Below are 13868 nucleotides of genomic sequence, written 5' to 3'. Positions count from 1 at the left end.
ATCATTCACGTATACACACAGGCCATGCCTCGTAGCTTACGGTGTTTTGTTATCATGGAGAAGCTTAATTAATTATGAATCATTAACCACTCCTGTGGCTGTCACGTCTGGCGTTGGTCATGCCACCGGCGTCAAGCTCGGTCACGGCGAATGATTCCGCAAAATTTTCGCGGAAACGTTTCCCCGTAGAAGCCGTAGACGCGCAGCTGCCGGGAGCTCAACTCGATGGCAGTAAACGCCGCCACTCGTAAGCGCGCCTTTATCTTCGCGCCGCTTTAAGTTGCGAGCGTTATTTGTCCCTCGCTGCCCGCGGCTTCCGCTTGATAGTCACCCGGCGTGGGAAGCCCCGTCCAACGGCGCATTCGCTTCCATCGCGGCCCAAAAAGAGTCGTCGCCACTTTCTTTTCCGCCGCCTGAAGTTCGCAGCGCGCCGGTGATTAACTGTACACGCGGTGGAGGGAAGAAAGGAGGATGAAAAGGGAAAGAGAGAAAGAGGTGTAGAGAAGACGGTCACGATAGCGTGCGACATCGCCGATTCTGAGGCGAAGATTTACTTTCCGCGCTGCCGGCTGAATGAGGCGTAGTCATATATCCGCGTGTATGCATATTTACGCGCATTCAGTCCCTTTCTCCCGCTTTTTTTACTTTCTCTCAGCTCCGCCTTGTCTCTGCCGGCCCATTTGCCCGTGCCCTGTGTGTGGGTAGGGAGAAAGCCGTGCAGTCTGGCGAAAGCCGTGAGCTGGTTTACGGCAGATCGGCGGCCACGTTCGTTGAGCAGTTCGCGGGTTAAAAAAGGGGTCATGATCGGCCTGGCATCCGGAAACTTTTCACTCAGGGTAGTAGACAACGAATGCCCCCTGCCTCGACTTGTTCGGGCGCCCTGGGAACAGAGTTGTGAGTTAGAGACGCACAGTCCGAATTCAAGCTGAAAGATGAACGCATACGAACCCTTTGGTGCCTGTACAGCAATTGCTTCTTCACAAATGTGTGCTTTTTCAGTTGAGTTCTTGGGGACCCAATAGAGGTATTGGGGAGTTTGATTGTTGGAGCCCTCCTCCAGGTCCCCTGCGGTGGCTGCGGTGATACAGGCTCGGTCAGTGTCAGTCAGTCTATGTTGATCTTCCAGGTTATCGCTAGACAGCGCTGGCCCCCACTGCTCCGTTGAGGCGTTTGGTATATGAGGGACTGCCTTTATGTGTTGGCAGCCCCGTGTTAATGTGATAAAGAATCGTTCAGTCCCCGCACCAAGGGCAGGCGTTTCCTTACTCAGCCGGATGAATTATGTGCAAAATAAAAAGGTTCTGGAAATGTGTTAGTTTGTAATTGTAATTGTCATCCAGAAACGCGCTGGTAGACCTATGTTGTTCAGGTGATTGGTAGAAAAGTGCCTATGGACAACCAGTAAACAATTTTTATTCTCTGTCTGCTGACGAACCAAAGCCTAATGCCCTTCTTGACTTTCCTGTGATGGAAGCCAAGTCACCGAAGTCAGGGAGCATACGGGAATGTTTCTGGCCTCCGTATCTGTTGACTTCCTTCATATGTATACCATAACGAGCCCCTCAGTTCCCTTCCCCTGTCTGCTCAACGTCTCAGGTTTCGTGTCTCTTTTGGGCACTGTGGCCAAAACAGTGCGCCGACAACATGCTCATCCGTTCGTTTCAGTCTATAGCTGATCGGTTCACGCCTCACGGTCGGCGCACACTGCACAGTTTTAAATGATCGTGGATTGTGCAAACCACCCTCTCTCTGTCTTCCTGTCCTTCTCTTCCTCATTTTGCACGTCCCGTCGTGGCGCGGCTCCCGTGCGCGTCACGGGGGGGGGGGGGGGGGGGATCAAAAACGAGTTCCGCCAACGCATAAGCACTCCCTCCCTCTCCGCCCTCGCTTGGCGTCGACAGCGCAGCCCGCAATGGGGCGAACACGCACGCACGCACGCACGCACGCATACACGCACGCACACACGCACACGCACACGGTGGCTTCGGGGCGGAAGAGGCCGGGGTGCCATTGTGTTCCGCTCGTGATCGCAGCTGCAAATTGGACGGCACAGCGCGGCGTCGGGGAGCCAGCTGTTTCTGCATATCGGTGTGTGCGCCTCCAAATACGAAAGGGCTGGGGAAAGACGAAGAGCTTCAGGGGACAAAAAAAAAAAGAAGATAATATGACGGCCACCAAAAAGGCGGCAAGCCTGATGGCTGTTCCGAAAAGGGAAAAGAGAAAGAAGAACGCGTAGTGCGGCTCAAAGGAATAATTTACCGCCGCTCTACGTATAGCTCGGAAAGCTGATTAAAACTTGCTGCGCGTCTCGATTTCTCACCTTTTTCCCTCTTTCTGCCCGCCGTCTCTGTACCTGCGACGTCGTCTTCCTCCTCATCCTCGGCCGGGCCTGTAGTCATAGAAGCGAGAGACTGCTGTGTTGAGAATGCGGCGAGGCTCCAACGCTTTTTTTTTTTTTGTACGTTCGATCTTGTGTTAGAAAACGTTTTGACGAAACTTTTCGGACGTTAATCCGACGCGTTTTTCAGAGATCGAAACACTTTCGCCCTGTAGATTAACTGATTACGCGTCGCCAGATTGGTAGAGACGGCATGTTAATGCAAATGAGACTCATTGTATTGGCTCACTATTTAACTGCTTGACATGCACGTCGGCTTTGACTCTTTCGCCGAACCGCCGACCCCCCCCCCCCCCCCCCCCCCCCCCCCCCCCCCCCGCGCACACACACACAGCGTTGCAGAGCAAATCGTACCGATCTCTAGCTGTCGGATAGAGCGTTATTTTGCGGCAGCGTATACGGCCGTGGGTGTATATAGCGCGCATTTTTCGCCGTGCTCGCAGATATAGAGTCCTTTGTGTTTGACTTTCAGGCATCTTGATGAAGCGTGCTTGTTTCGGCATCGTCGCATAAATAATTCAACTCCAGTTGCAAATAGACAATTTCCCGCTGCCGGTTTTGGAAGCTATAGCTTGGAGAGGCGCCACCAGTAAGTTTCAGTATTGCACCGGAGGCGCCCCTCATCATAAAAAAAAGTATCTGTATGCTGACTGTTGAGCGAAAGCACCGGCATCACTCTTTCTCTCTCTCATCCACACTCTTCCCACAATCTTGCTAACCATGGCGACAGCCATTACGGTATCGCATCTTGATAGCCAGCCGTTAAGGTGCGGATCAACCGGTTTGGCAGCAACCATCTTTTCAGATCACGTGATTCGAGCCGCGGTGCCTTGACGGCCGCTGCAGACGACATTTTTGCGCCGCTTTTAAGATCAAGATGCTCGCAAGTACGAAAATACCTTGCCGCTTGTGAAAGCAGCGAGTTGTCTGTTCTGCGTCTTTTTCTTGTGCAAGAATTCTTGACGGTATGCATGATAGCGCCGCAGGGGTGCAGCACAGGCTCCCCTCTTTCAACAGTTTCGCTCATCATTTTTTGAAGAGGCCCAGTCAGTTAGTTTTACATGCCACAGGTGGCGCGACAATCTGCGTGTTTTGAATTTCGAGCCAGATTTTGCGGATGACAGAAAAGCTTAGCGCGGAAACGGAGGACGAGGGAAGAAGGACAAGCACGAGCGTTCGACTTTTAATTGCGCGCTAAGCCTTTCTATCAATTGCATTACCAACTAACCCAAGGCTCCACTTAGCTGAGACTTTGCAGGAGCCTGGTGGTTCAGCTACGAGCTGTGCTGATCATCTCGACTCCTTGTGCGTGACACCCGTTCCACGTGCTTCGCTTGCTCCCATGCACCCTTCGCACTTCGAACCGCAGCCCCTTCGAGTCAAACTGGCTTCCATTCGGCGTGACATTTCGCGGCATCTCCTCCCTTTTTGCAGGCACGCAAGTTTCGGGTTCTCGCGCGGATCGGTCGTTGCACTCCTGACCGCCCTGCTGGAGCAGCCACATTAATAATTTATCCTCCCACGCCTTGACGTTTGCCATCTCTTCTCCATGTTTTGCCTTTCTCTCTCTCTCTCTCTCTCTCTCCCCTCTTCATCTCCGCTACCGTTTCCTATAGCTGCAGGAGCCTCCGTTCAACAGGCGGCTTTACATAGCGCCGCACAGCAGCCGCCGTTTCTTTATTAAGGCGAAAGCCTTTAATAAAGCTCATACTGTCGTCCGTTAGCAGAGGGTGTCACACCTTTCGCAGCGTTTAATTCGTGTTAACTGAGGAACTAAAAAAAAAAGAGAATGAATGATTGCTTAGCAAAATTAGATAGAGGAGCAAAAATTAACCTACAAGCCACGTTTGATGACTGTAGAATAATTAGTTAATTAATTACAGTCAAAAATGCCAAAATAGCGTCGAAATAGCGCGGATGTCGATATAGCCACGGGAACGTGACGTCACATCCACCGGAAGTCGTCGCGGCATAGTGAAAAATTGCCATAGAATGGTCGGGAAAATGTCGGATTTGTGTCAGATTAGATCGGAAAATGTGCAGTTAAGCGTAATTAACACTTAAGATCCCCGAAAGATGTATAATTTGGGTATCGATGTAGCCACGGGAACGGTGCGACGTCACATCCACCGGAAGTCGTCATGGAAGTCGTCCTCGGCTTTCGCCTCTTCAACACTTTCGGCCCATTATTGGAAACGTATTGGAAAAGGCCGCTCCTGCAAAGGGCCAGAGTGAAGCCATGACCGATTGCATGTGCTGCTGGCGCCCTGTCCCTTTTTATTCTGGTGTTTTGGGGGTTTTAAGTCCCGATACTGGAATCCGTGCACGACGCCACTCTGTTCGGCGCCATGCGTCAAAATCAAGAACCAAAGAGAACGGATCGAGAATTTTTGTTTTCCTGGCCTAACGGGCACTTAGTCCGCAACGGACGTGACAGTATACGATAGGGAAATCCTTTTGTCTAGCTAAGCTCATGTATTCGTTGCAGCGTTCGTGCGAATACAAACAGTTTTATTTGAGACAGAAATGGCAATAGCGCTACAGCAAGACGTATACAAGAAAGGCTGGCGCAGGACGTCTTGTGTACGTTTTGCTGTAGTGCTGTTGCCATTTCAGTCCCAAATAATGCACCATCTAGCCCGAATTGACGTTCTTCTGAACAGTTTTAGAGCAGTTAAATCCGAGTCGGTTAAGCCTGAAATTATTACCTCCAAATCGCGTTAGACAGTGCACTGCGAACTATGCGCCGGCGCATATACCAAAAGAAGGAATGCTGCCCCGCTGACGTCGTTGCCTGATGATGAGCTGCGTTCGCACATTGGACGCATCGGCGGACGTGACATTCACGTCGCCGTTAGTCTCCGTCTCTAAAGAGCATCGCGGCGGCAGGAAATTAAAACATCCAGTGGAGTGGGCGGAGCTTCATACGCGACGCTGCTTGTTCCTAGTGCACGTGGGGCTAGCTGCACTAACTGGGAGACCGTGCATAGCTAAAGGCCGGGTTCAAACGCGAACACTCATCAGCGTTGTTTCGTCAGTGAGGAGAGCGGCGCCGATGTGCAACCGGTTCATGAATACACATCTCTAGCCATTCTTAGCAACTGCACTTGCTGAGTGCAGCTGAACGTAGAAATATTGCATTCACTTTCACGGGGGTGTTCGCGCTTGAGTCTTTCCTGACAGTATAAATGAATACATCGCAGCCCAAATGTGAGACATATGTGACAAGTCACAGCTCTGCCGATGGGTTGACTGCGAACGTGATAAAATGCGCACGAAACCAGACAAATCTTTCGTGGTTGAAACTACGAATCAAGGTTTTAATCCGAAACTGCTCTGTTGTCCAGACGTGTAGTTTCGGTTTGGTTTGGTTTATGGGGTTTAACGTCCCAAAGCGACTCAGGCTATGAGAGACGCCGTAGTGAAGGGCTCCGGAAATTTCGACCACCTGGGGTTCTTTAACGTGCACTAACATCGCACAGTACACGGGCCTCTAGAATTTCTCCTCCAAAGAAATTCTAGCCGCCGCGGCCGGGATCGAACCCGCGTCTTTTGGGTCAGCAGCCGAGCACCATAACCACTGAGCCACCGCGGCGGCAGACGTGTAGTTTCGATCGGAACTTTAAAAAAAAATTAAAAAAAACCCTTGTCAAAGAACTGGCCGTAATGGCCGCTTCCTCTGTTCCCAGCTTCGCCTGCGTGGCGGTTTTCTTCGCATCGCAGTATCGATGCAGCGGCGCTCAGTGGCATTTCGGTCTTTTTTGTTTCGCTTTCGAAACGTTTTACGACACTGGAATGGACGTGGGCGATGCTCCTGCGTTCGAACCGACGTTGAGAGAGGCGGTCGTGTTACCCTTTAGGACTGGCTCGGCTGTCGACTGATCATCGCGCGGCGGCCCCGGGTGTGTTGCAACGTCGATTGAATACTGATCCTCGCGTATACACGGCTCCGAGTTCTCTGACGCTGCGTGCGAAAGGTCGGGGTCCCGTATTGCCAATGATCGCAGTCGAACTCGGCGTGCTCTCGATTGCTGATGGAGGGGGGAGGGAGTGAGAGCCGAACGCCCCCGGCTATTTCGAAATTTCGCAACAAGTAATTTGCTTGCTTAAACAGCTGCACGTTTAGTTCTCGAATCCTCGCACATGCACGACATTTTACGATCGGTTTTCGCTTAGCGTCACTACTGACGACACTTGTCGCCTTTGCTCGAACTTCGAGTAGGGAACTGCAATGGTCTCGTGTGTACTGAAGTACTGAACTCCTTCATGACAGTGAGGCCTCGAGTCGCTGGTTAACCCGCGAGAAATGCGAGATGGAAAGTAGACTGAAGAATGTCGTTCCCGCGCGACGTGTCACTGCGAGATGACTCAGCTACTGAGACGTTGCTGGTTTATCCCGTAAATTCCACACATCTGTACGACGCTCTGTGCTCTTAGGTGTGCATTCATCTATTAAGGGGGGGGGGGGGGGGGGGGGGCTGAATTGTTTTTGCAGTGAACAGAAGTGACACTCCTACCTCAGTTTGAACTGTGTGTCACTGTCACAAACCCAGCTAAGTCTTCCGCAGGGCAAAGGCCCCTTCACTGCCTCGGTCCTACGCCGAACGCCCAATCGTGCGAATTACCCCGTCTGATTACCGGCTGTTCCCGGCTGCGTATCCCATCCCTGTGCATCCGATCTTTTGCCGTGAGACCAGTCGCGAAATGCCCAGCCGCCGATCTTACGAGGCACTCTGCCGCGGAGTGTTCCGGGCTATGTTTCCCGTGGTGAAGTGTTCCACCGTTAGCTGTTCCATGTCTATCGGTGTCTAGGTGTTTGTCTATGATGTCCCGGGCTAACCGTTCCGGGGATATGCGTTCCAGGGTTGGGTGTTTCGGGGCTAGATGTTCCGGGGTCAGGTGGTCCCGGGTTCCGGGGTCAGGTGGTCCCGGATTCCGGGGTCAGGTGGTCCCGGGTTCCGGGGTAAGGTGTTCCGGGGTCAAGTGTTCTGGAGTCAAGTGTTCCGGGTTTCCGGGGCTAGGTGTTCCGGGAGTTAGAAGTTCCGGGTCAAGGTGTTCCGGGTCAAGGTGTTCCGGGATTACATGGTTCTGTGTCTAGCTGGTTCCTGATTCTTGGTTCCGTGGTTAGCTGGTTCCGGGGTTTGCTGGCTTCGGGCTGGATGGTTCCAGACTTAGATGGTCCCGGCCAACACTTGGCGATTTTCACGCGTACAGGGGGCGCCTGGAATGATCCAACTTGGCGGCACTGCGGAGGACGGCTTCTGTGGTTAGCCTAGGTAGAATAGCGCTCATTTCGAAATTTCACGATAAACTCGCGACTGTTCACATGTGGTGGCGGCCTCGTGGGAGTCGAACAGTCTCATTTCTCGGTGGTGGAAAGAAATAAACGCAGTACGAGGAACAAATCGCTGTTTGGTGTCTAAAAACTACAGACCTTCCTTCGTATAGTCCGCGGCGCCGCCGCGGCGTGGCGTCGATTTCGTGAAAATCGCTAATAGGGCGGAAGCAAAAAAAAAAAAAATACTTACTCCACTGGGGAATTTCTATTGAAAAGAATCTAAAACCACGCGTGGACGTTGACAGCAATCATGGAGCCCTGCTCCTGCCGACGCTTCTCACAGCGCAAACTGCAACGCTTCGCTCGTAAGGACGCGCTAAATACTGTAAACGACACATTTTTCTTTTGCTTAATATTTCGCGAATTCGGCTACAGTCGCATTCTGAGAATGTTCTCTGAGCACTACATTTCGCAAACCAGACATTGTAGCACCCTTAGTTCCGCCCTCTCCCCTGAGATCTGCAAGTATTATGATCTCGCAAAGGCGGGTATGGGGCTGGTGCTACTTAATGCTTTATGGTGCCCCATTCTTTCGGGACCCATCTTAACAGAATCTTCGAAGTAGACAAAAAGAAAACACACTTATGACTGTTTCCTAAAAAAGACCTTCTTTTTTTTTTTAAGTAAATCGAACACCTGTCGACTTTCGAAGCGTCATCCAGTACCGAAACATCCATTTTTCTTTACCTCACTTCGTGGCACGAGACGATTACAGAACCTTACTCTCAAAAGCCGTCCAACTTTATGACTGCTGCTGGCATCATAGCCGAGTTCTACATAAAGAAGCAGACAAATAGATAACGAACGAACGGAAATTCGGACGACGGGTTAAGGGAGCTACCCTTTAAACACTTCTATTTCAACAAGGGCGGTAGATTGTCTGTGATAGATGCAATGGGCTGATCCAAGCGATATTTTTTTCCGACTTACGAGTCGAAGTTTTGCCGAAATTATTGGACAAGCTTGTGCGATTCGCGAAAAACCGCTAAAATTAGGTCCGCATCCCACGTTTTCTCCGCAGTCTTCTCTGTGCAGCACAGGCGGCGTAATGGCGGTGGCTTCCGCCGTTCTCTGTTAACGGCCCATTTTCCGATCCGTTCTCTTGGCCCATTTATATCAATGGGAGTTATCGCCTGTGACGTCACAGTTGATGCCCAGCAAAACAATGCCGTTCGTCGACCCTGGTTTAGCAAAGGCGGCATTGACCGACGATGAACGGGCCAATTAATGCAGTGGTGGAAAGAAAATGCTTACAAAATAGTGGTCTAGAAGCTGTATTTTGTAAACTTTCCCTGCGCTGCCCTGTGACGTCAGAACTAATAGCCGGCGATGTTGCCCGACAGCTTCATTGGCCATATGCTGGCCTGACCAATAGGGCAAAGGGAGCAAAACAAAGAAAAGGAGAAAGATTGCTTGCAATACGGGCTGCGGTCTATACTGACAGCTTCGCCCGTTCGTACACGACCGCTGTTTTCCGTCTTTAAGATTAAAAAAATCAGGGGGCACTTTGGCTCTCTAAAGTGCTGCAAGGCAGAAGCGTTTCCTGGCGCACTGTTTGTTTTTATTTACTTTTTATTTTTCGTATTTGCTTTTTCATTACTTTTTTATTTTTGCTCCTTTTCTTATGTTTATTGTTTTTTTATTTTTATTTGCATGTCTTATTTTATTTTTGTTTATTTCTTATTTTTATTTTCCTTTTCCTGACTTTATTCCTTTTATTTTATTTATGAAACCCATGCATCCACTAGATGCGCCTTTATTCATGCTCGAACCTTGAGCCTTCGTGGCGGAGTGGTAGCGTCTCCGCTTCAAATGCCAAAGACCCTGGTTCGATTCCCACCCTCGGCGCAGTTTCTTTTTAAGCAGTGACGCCGAAAGGCGGACAAATCTGCCGGCACGGCTGCCGACGCGTCTGCTAACGACAGTATGAAGCATTAAAGGCTCTCGCCTTAAAATAGATATTAGCGCATACAGACGGAATTCGACGACTGCGCAGGGCCCGAACGAGTGCACATGTGGGGGCGATGCTGGACCGTTTGCACAGAGCGAACGGCGTCATACATCGGCCGCAGGCCCCGATGGGTCGCACGGAAGCGTTTATCGCCTTCACGTGACAGCGTCAGCGTCGCGGCGCGATCTCGGCGTTTTCTTCGACGCGCGAGCAATCGACTCGGTGAAGGAGAGGCCGCTGTGATCGTGATGGATGCTCTATGGATGATCGATCGCCTCCCGCCGCCGCCCCAAAGGTTGGCTAGGCGCGGGCGGCAGTTCATCGCGTCAGTCGATGCCGATTAGTCGGTCACGGTCTCGGGAGCGGACACAGCAGTAGTCGCGACGCGCTACTGCTGCCGATGATTTGGTGCGCTGAGCTGTGCGCGGGCTACTCGCAGGGGCGCGTACGCATGCGAGCGCACGTTTGACTGCGCGCCGCACTGTGCTAGCTGCGGATGTGAACCCTGCGTTTAAATGGGACGCGCTGCCTGTCCTCGTAGCAAGCGTAAGTGTATCCGCATTCTTAACCCTTCGTTTTAGTTTTTCCGACGGCTGAGTGGCTGGCTTGTTGGCTGACCGTCATATACATTCAGACGTCATATGATAGTGAAAGATTGAGCCAATAGTGAGTGAGGGAGTGAGTGAGTGAGTGAGTGAGTGGGTGAGTGAGTGAGTCAGTGAATGTGTGAGTGGGTGAGAGTGAGTGAGTGAGTGAGTCAGTGAGTGTGTGAGTGAGTGGGTGAGTGAGTGAGTGTGAGTGAGTGAGTCTGTGAATGTGTGAGTGGGTGAGAGTGAGTGAGTGAGTGAGTCAGTGAATGTGTGAGAGTGAGTGAGTGAGGTGAGGTGAAGTGAGGTGAGTGAGTGAGGGGAAGGAAGAGAGCGAGTGAGCCATCCAACGAACGATTGTGACTGTTTTATTGAGGAAAGGATTGTATGCTACTAAATGGGAGTTTTTACTTAAGAGATATTCCTTGCGAGTGACAAATCACGGTGATTTGTTTTTGTAAAAAAAAAGTGCTCGACCTGCAACTGTAGTCTTTCTCATCATACTTGCATCGTATACCTCCTTTTTTAGCAAAGGCCTCGTGTCTTTTATTTTCAGCTCCCATCGCCGTCATCAATGACTGCCGCTATGCGTATCAATCATTCGCAGTGTGTCCTTGTGAGCTTCTCCTTGTGAAGTTTGTTCTTTTCTTTCCGCATGTACGTGACGAAGATATGTCTTTTTTTTTTCATTACAGCCTTGGAACACACTCAGTGTGAACTGCTGAAAGCTAGGGGCAAATCGGACACCAATGGAAGGTGAGTCTCAGTTTGTTCGCCTGATTGTTTTCCACTCAGACTCTTGGATTACATTCGCTTCTGAAGTCCAATTCATGGTTGCTTTTGCACTGACAACTGAGAAGCATTGCTTGTGAACTGGGGGCTATGTTAGCGTCCTTATATAATGAAATGGTTAGTGGGAAGTGAGCCTTCCTGAACTGCGTTTAATTTGCGGAAATTTCTGCTCTTTTTTGTTTGTGTGTGCACGTATCCCGTAAAGAAATGCCTCAGTTCGTAACTTCTCGAAGCAAAACGAGCGCTCATGAAGGGTTCCTTCTAATTTCTCCGCATCACTTTTTGTAGCCCTTCTCGAACCTGAAACGAGGCGCTGTGGTTAGTCAGCCGAACACTTCCGTCCTCTGCCCCCCCCCCCCCCCCCCCCCCTCCAAATTAACGCCTAGGAGCAGATGTCTCTTAGTAGATGTACTTGTGGCCTCACGTTTGTTTCCCCCCCCCCCCCCCCCTTTTTTTTTTTTGCAAAACATACCAACGACATCTGGAGTACGGACGGTGTGATTTACAGGATCCATTTCCCAGAACACATCACACAGCGATATCTAGGAAAAACTTTACTGGCCTCCTATATTCGTCATGACGACCTTTGAAACTCTTGTAGCACAGCACATGATAGAGTTGTGAGAAAAAAACATACACAAAACATTACGCAAGAGAGGTAATTGAATACAATACCCAGAAAATATTTGTATGCAAGTCATACGTCAATACATTAAAGCGCCGTCAACAGGTATTGCTTGTGTTCAAATAGAGTGAATAAGCGGGAAAGACACACAAACCAAATGCATATTTCGTCAATAAGTCTGAAAGGAAAAATAAGCATCACGGTGACAGTCAAAGCGCAACGCTATGTAAATAAATTGCGCAAATCCTTCGGGAGAGTTTTGCGCCTCTGTCGCCATCCTTCGCGAACTCATTTAATAAGGTCGTTAGCTTTAATTTTAACATTTACTTTCCATAACTCGGGTGGCATTTATGGATTTCCTATTTTTCTATGGTACACAGCAGAATATTTTTTTTCCCCGGTCAGAACACGCGTAATTAGGTTGCTGTTACCTTTAGCGGTTTCCAGTTTGCCGTAAATATAATGATCTGTGTAGATTCTGCGCATATATTATTCAGTGACTGAAACGTGTCCTTCATGTGGTTCAGACAGCACTTATCGTGACTCAGTACATGGCTGCTGCCATCTTTACTCGCCCCCTTCCTCGCACACACCTGAAAACAACGCGGAGCCAAGCCGATTCATATATAAAGCCATTCAAGCGGAGACGGGCGTGTTCATTTGATGGATTTTTTTCATGTATTTCTTTTTTTTTTCATTTATTGTATTTAAAGAAGAACGAGAGAAAGAGGTGCTGTAGTGGTCGTCTCCGGAATAATTTCTACCACCTGGGGATCTTTAACGTGCACTGACATCACACAGCACACGGGCGGCTGTTGCGTTTCGCCTTCATCGAAATGCGGCCGATGGACGCCTTATTTATTTATTTATTTATTTATTTATTTACCCTACAGACCCAGAAGAGGGCATTACATAGGGCGGGAATGATTAAAAGAAAGCACACATAACAAATCAACTCATAACAAATGATGGTCAATATACAGAAGGCAGAGTTTTGGTAACATTTGGTCAAGTGCAGTATAACACATTGAAACAGCAAAATTCAACACGTTCAAACAAGTGAGTAATAATTAGGGCAAAATATGTAACTACAAATACAATAGCACACAAAAGAGGCTCCGGAGCTATTCAGCACACAAGAAATGGCAAAGCAAAAGAGGACCGCCAAAAAGTTACGGTCGTCACAACACGATAAATCATCTAGCACTCTATGACGCATTTTCCGTGTTCAGAAATGTTAGTAAAGCTGTTTGAAAAGATGATAATTCAGTATGGCCGACAATGCTGGATGGCAATGAGTTCCATTCATTTATTGACAAAACCAGCGGTGACTTCTGATATTTTAGTGTGCGAGCGAAAATCGGCGAGCAGAAGCCGCTCGCGCTCCGCTGTCTTCGCTTGAAAACCACAAGTAGCGAGTATTTGTACGATTATTGTTGCGAAAGCAACTCTATACGCTAGTCGCCGGGCCATTTCGCGGAGCTGATCAAAGGCCATACTGCGCATGCGCGAGGAGCTGTGACGTCACACGGGCCGCCGCCGCTGCCGCGCGCTCTCCATCGCCTCTCTCTCTCTCCTCGTTGCTTTCGCAATCTTCCAGGTTTAACCAGAGCTAAACCACAGCCAATTTTTCGATTCGTATTCAATTCGGTTACAAACGTAAACTATTTGTATTCGATTCGGTTATGAAAAAGTACTATTCGTACACCCCTACTGTTATTGTCAATAGCAAACTTAGTAACTAAAAAAAATCTTTCGCCCCGCCATTACGCGTACGCGCACGACTGTACACGTATGCGCATGCGCGCGGCCACAATAAAGTAGTGCGAACCGACCGCTGCTTACCGAAAAACAAGGCCGTTTATGTGTGTCGTCACAACGTGCCGAATAACCAGGATTCCTTTTCGCTCGGCGAGCCTTGTGACAGTTGGCGACTGGGGGAAATTAATATATAGAAAATATAGCTCTGTGCAAAAAAATAAAAATAAAAGCAAGGTATTGAGGCTGAAAGGGTGTACGGGTATACATGATGGCGCGCACTAAAGTTAAAAAAAAAAGGCTCATTCGTTTTCTACCTAATCCTTTCGTACGCGACCATCTGCTTCGATGTGCCGAAGCTGAGCCGGAAGGTCTGGCCTGTTTAAAGTGGAGCACAACCCAATTTTTCATGCTGCTCT

At 49.5% G+C, this 13868-nt stretch overlaps 1 protein-coding gene across 5 annotated transcripts in view; it reads left to right on the top strand.

Annotated features, from left to right (window-relative positions):
* The window catches only part of ct (homeobox protein, cut), a 754353-nt gene that overhangs the window by 662863 nt on the left and 77622 nt on the right, over positions 1–13868 (top strand). For all 5 annotated transcript variants that reach the window (XM_089573991.1, XM_089573990.1, XM_089573992.1 and 2 more), the window contains one exon: positions 10970–11030. In XM_089573991.1, coding sequence (XP_089430117.1) covers positions 10970–11030 — 61 coding nt within the window. The remainder of the gene's footprint in view (positions 1–10969; positions 11031–13868) is intronic.

This window comes from Amblyomma mixtum, chromosome 2 (genome assembly GCF_055824585.1).
Source record: "Amblyomma mixtum isolate Tamu chromosome 2, ASM5582458v1, whole genome shotgun sequence".
In the NCBI taxonomy this organism is placed as follows: domain Eukaryota; kingdom Metazoa; phylum Arthropoda; class Arachnida; order Ixodida; family Ixodidae; genus Amblyomma; species Amblyomma mixtum.
This window is presented reverse-complemented; position numbering and strand designations above follow the sequence as displayed.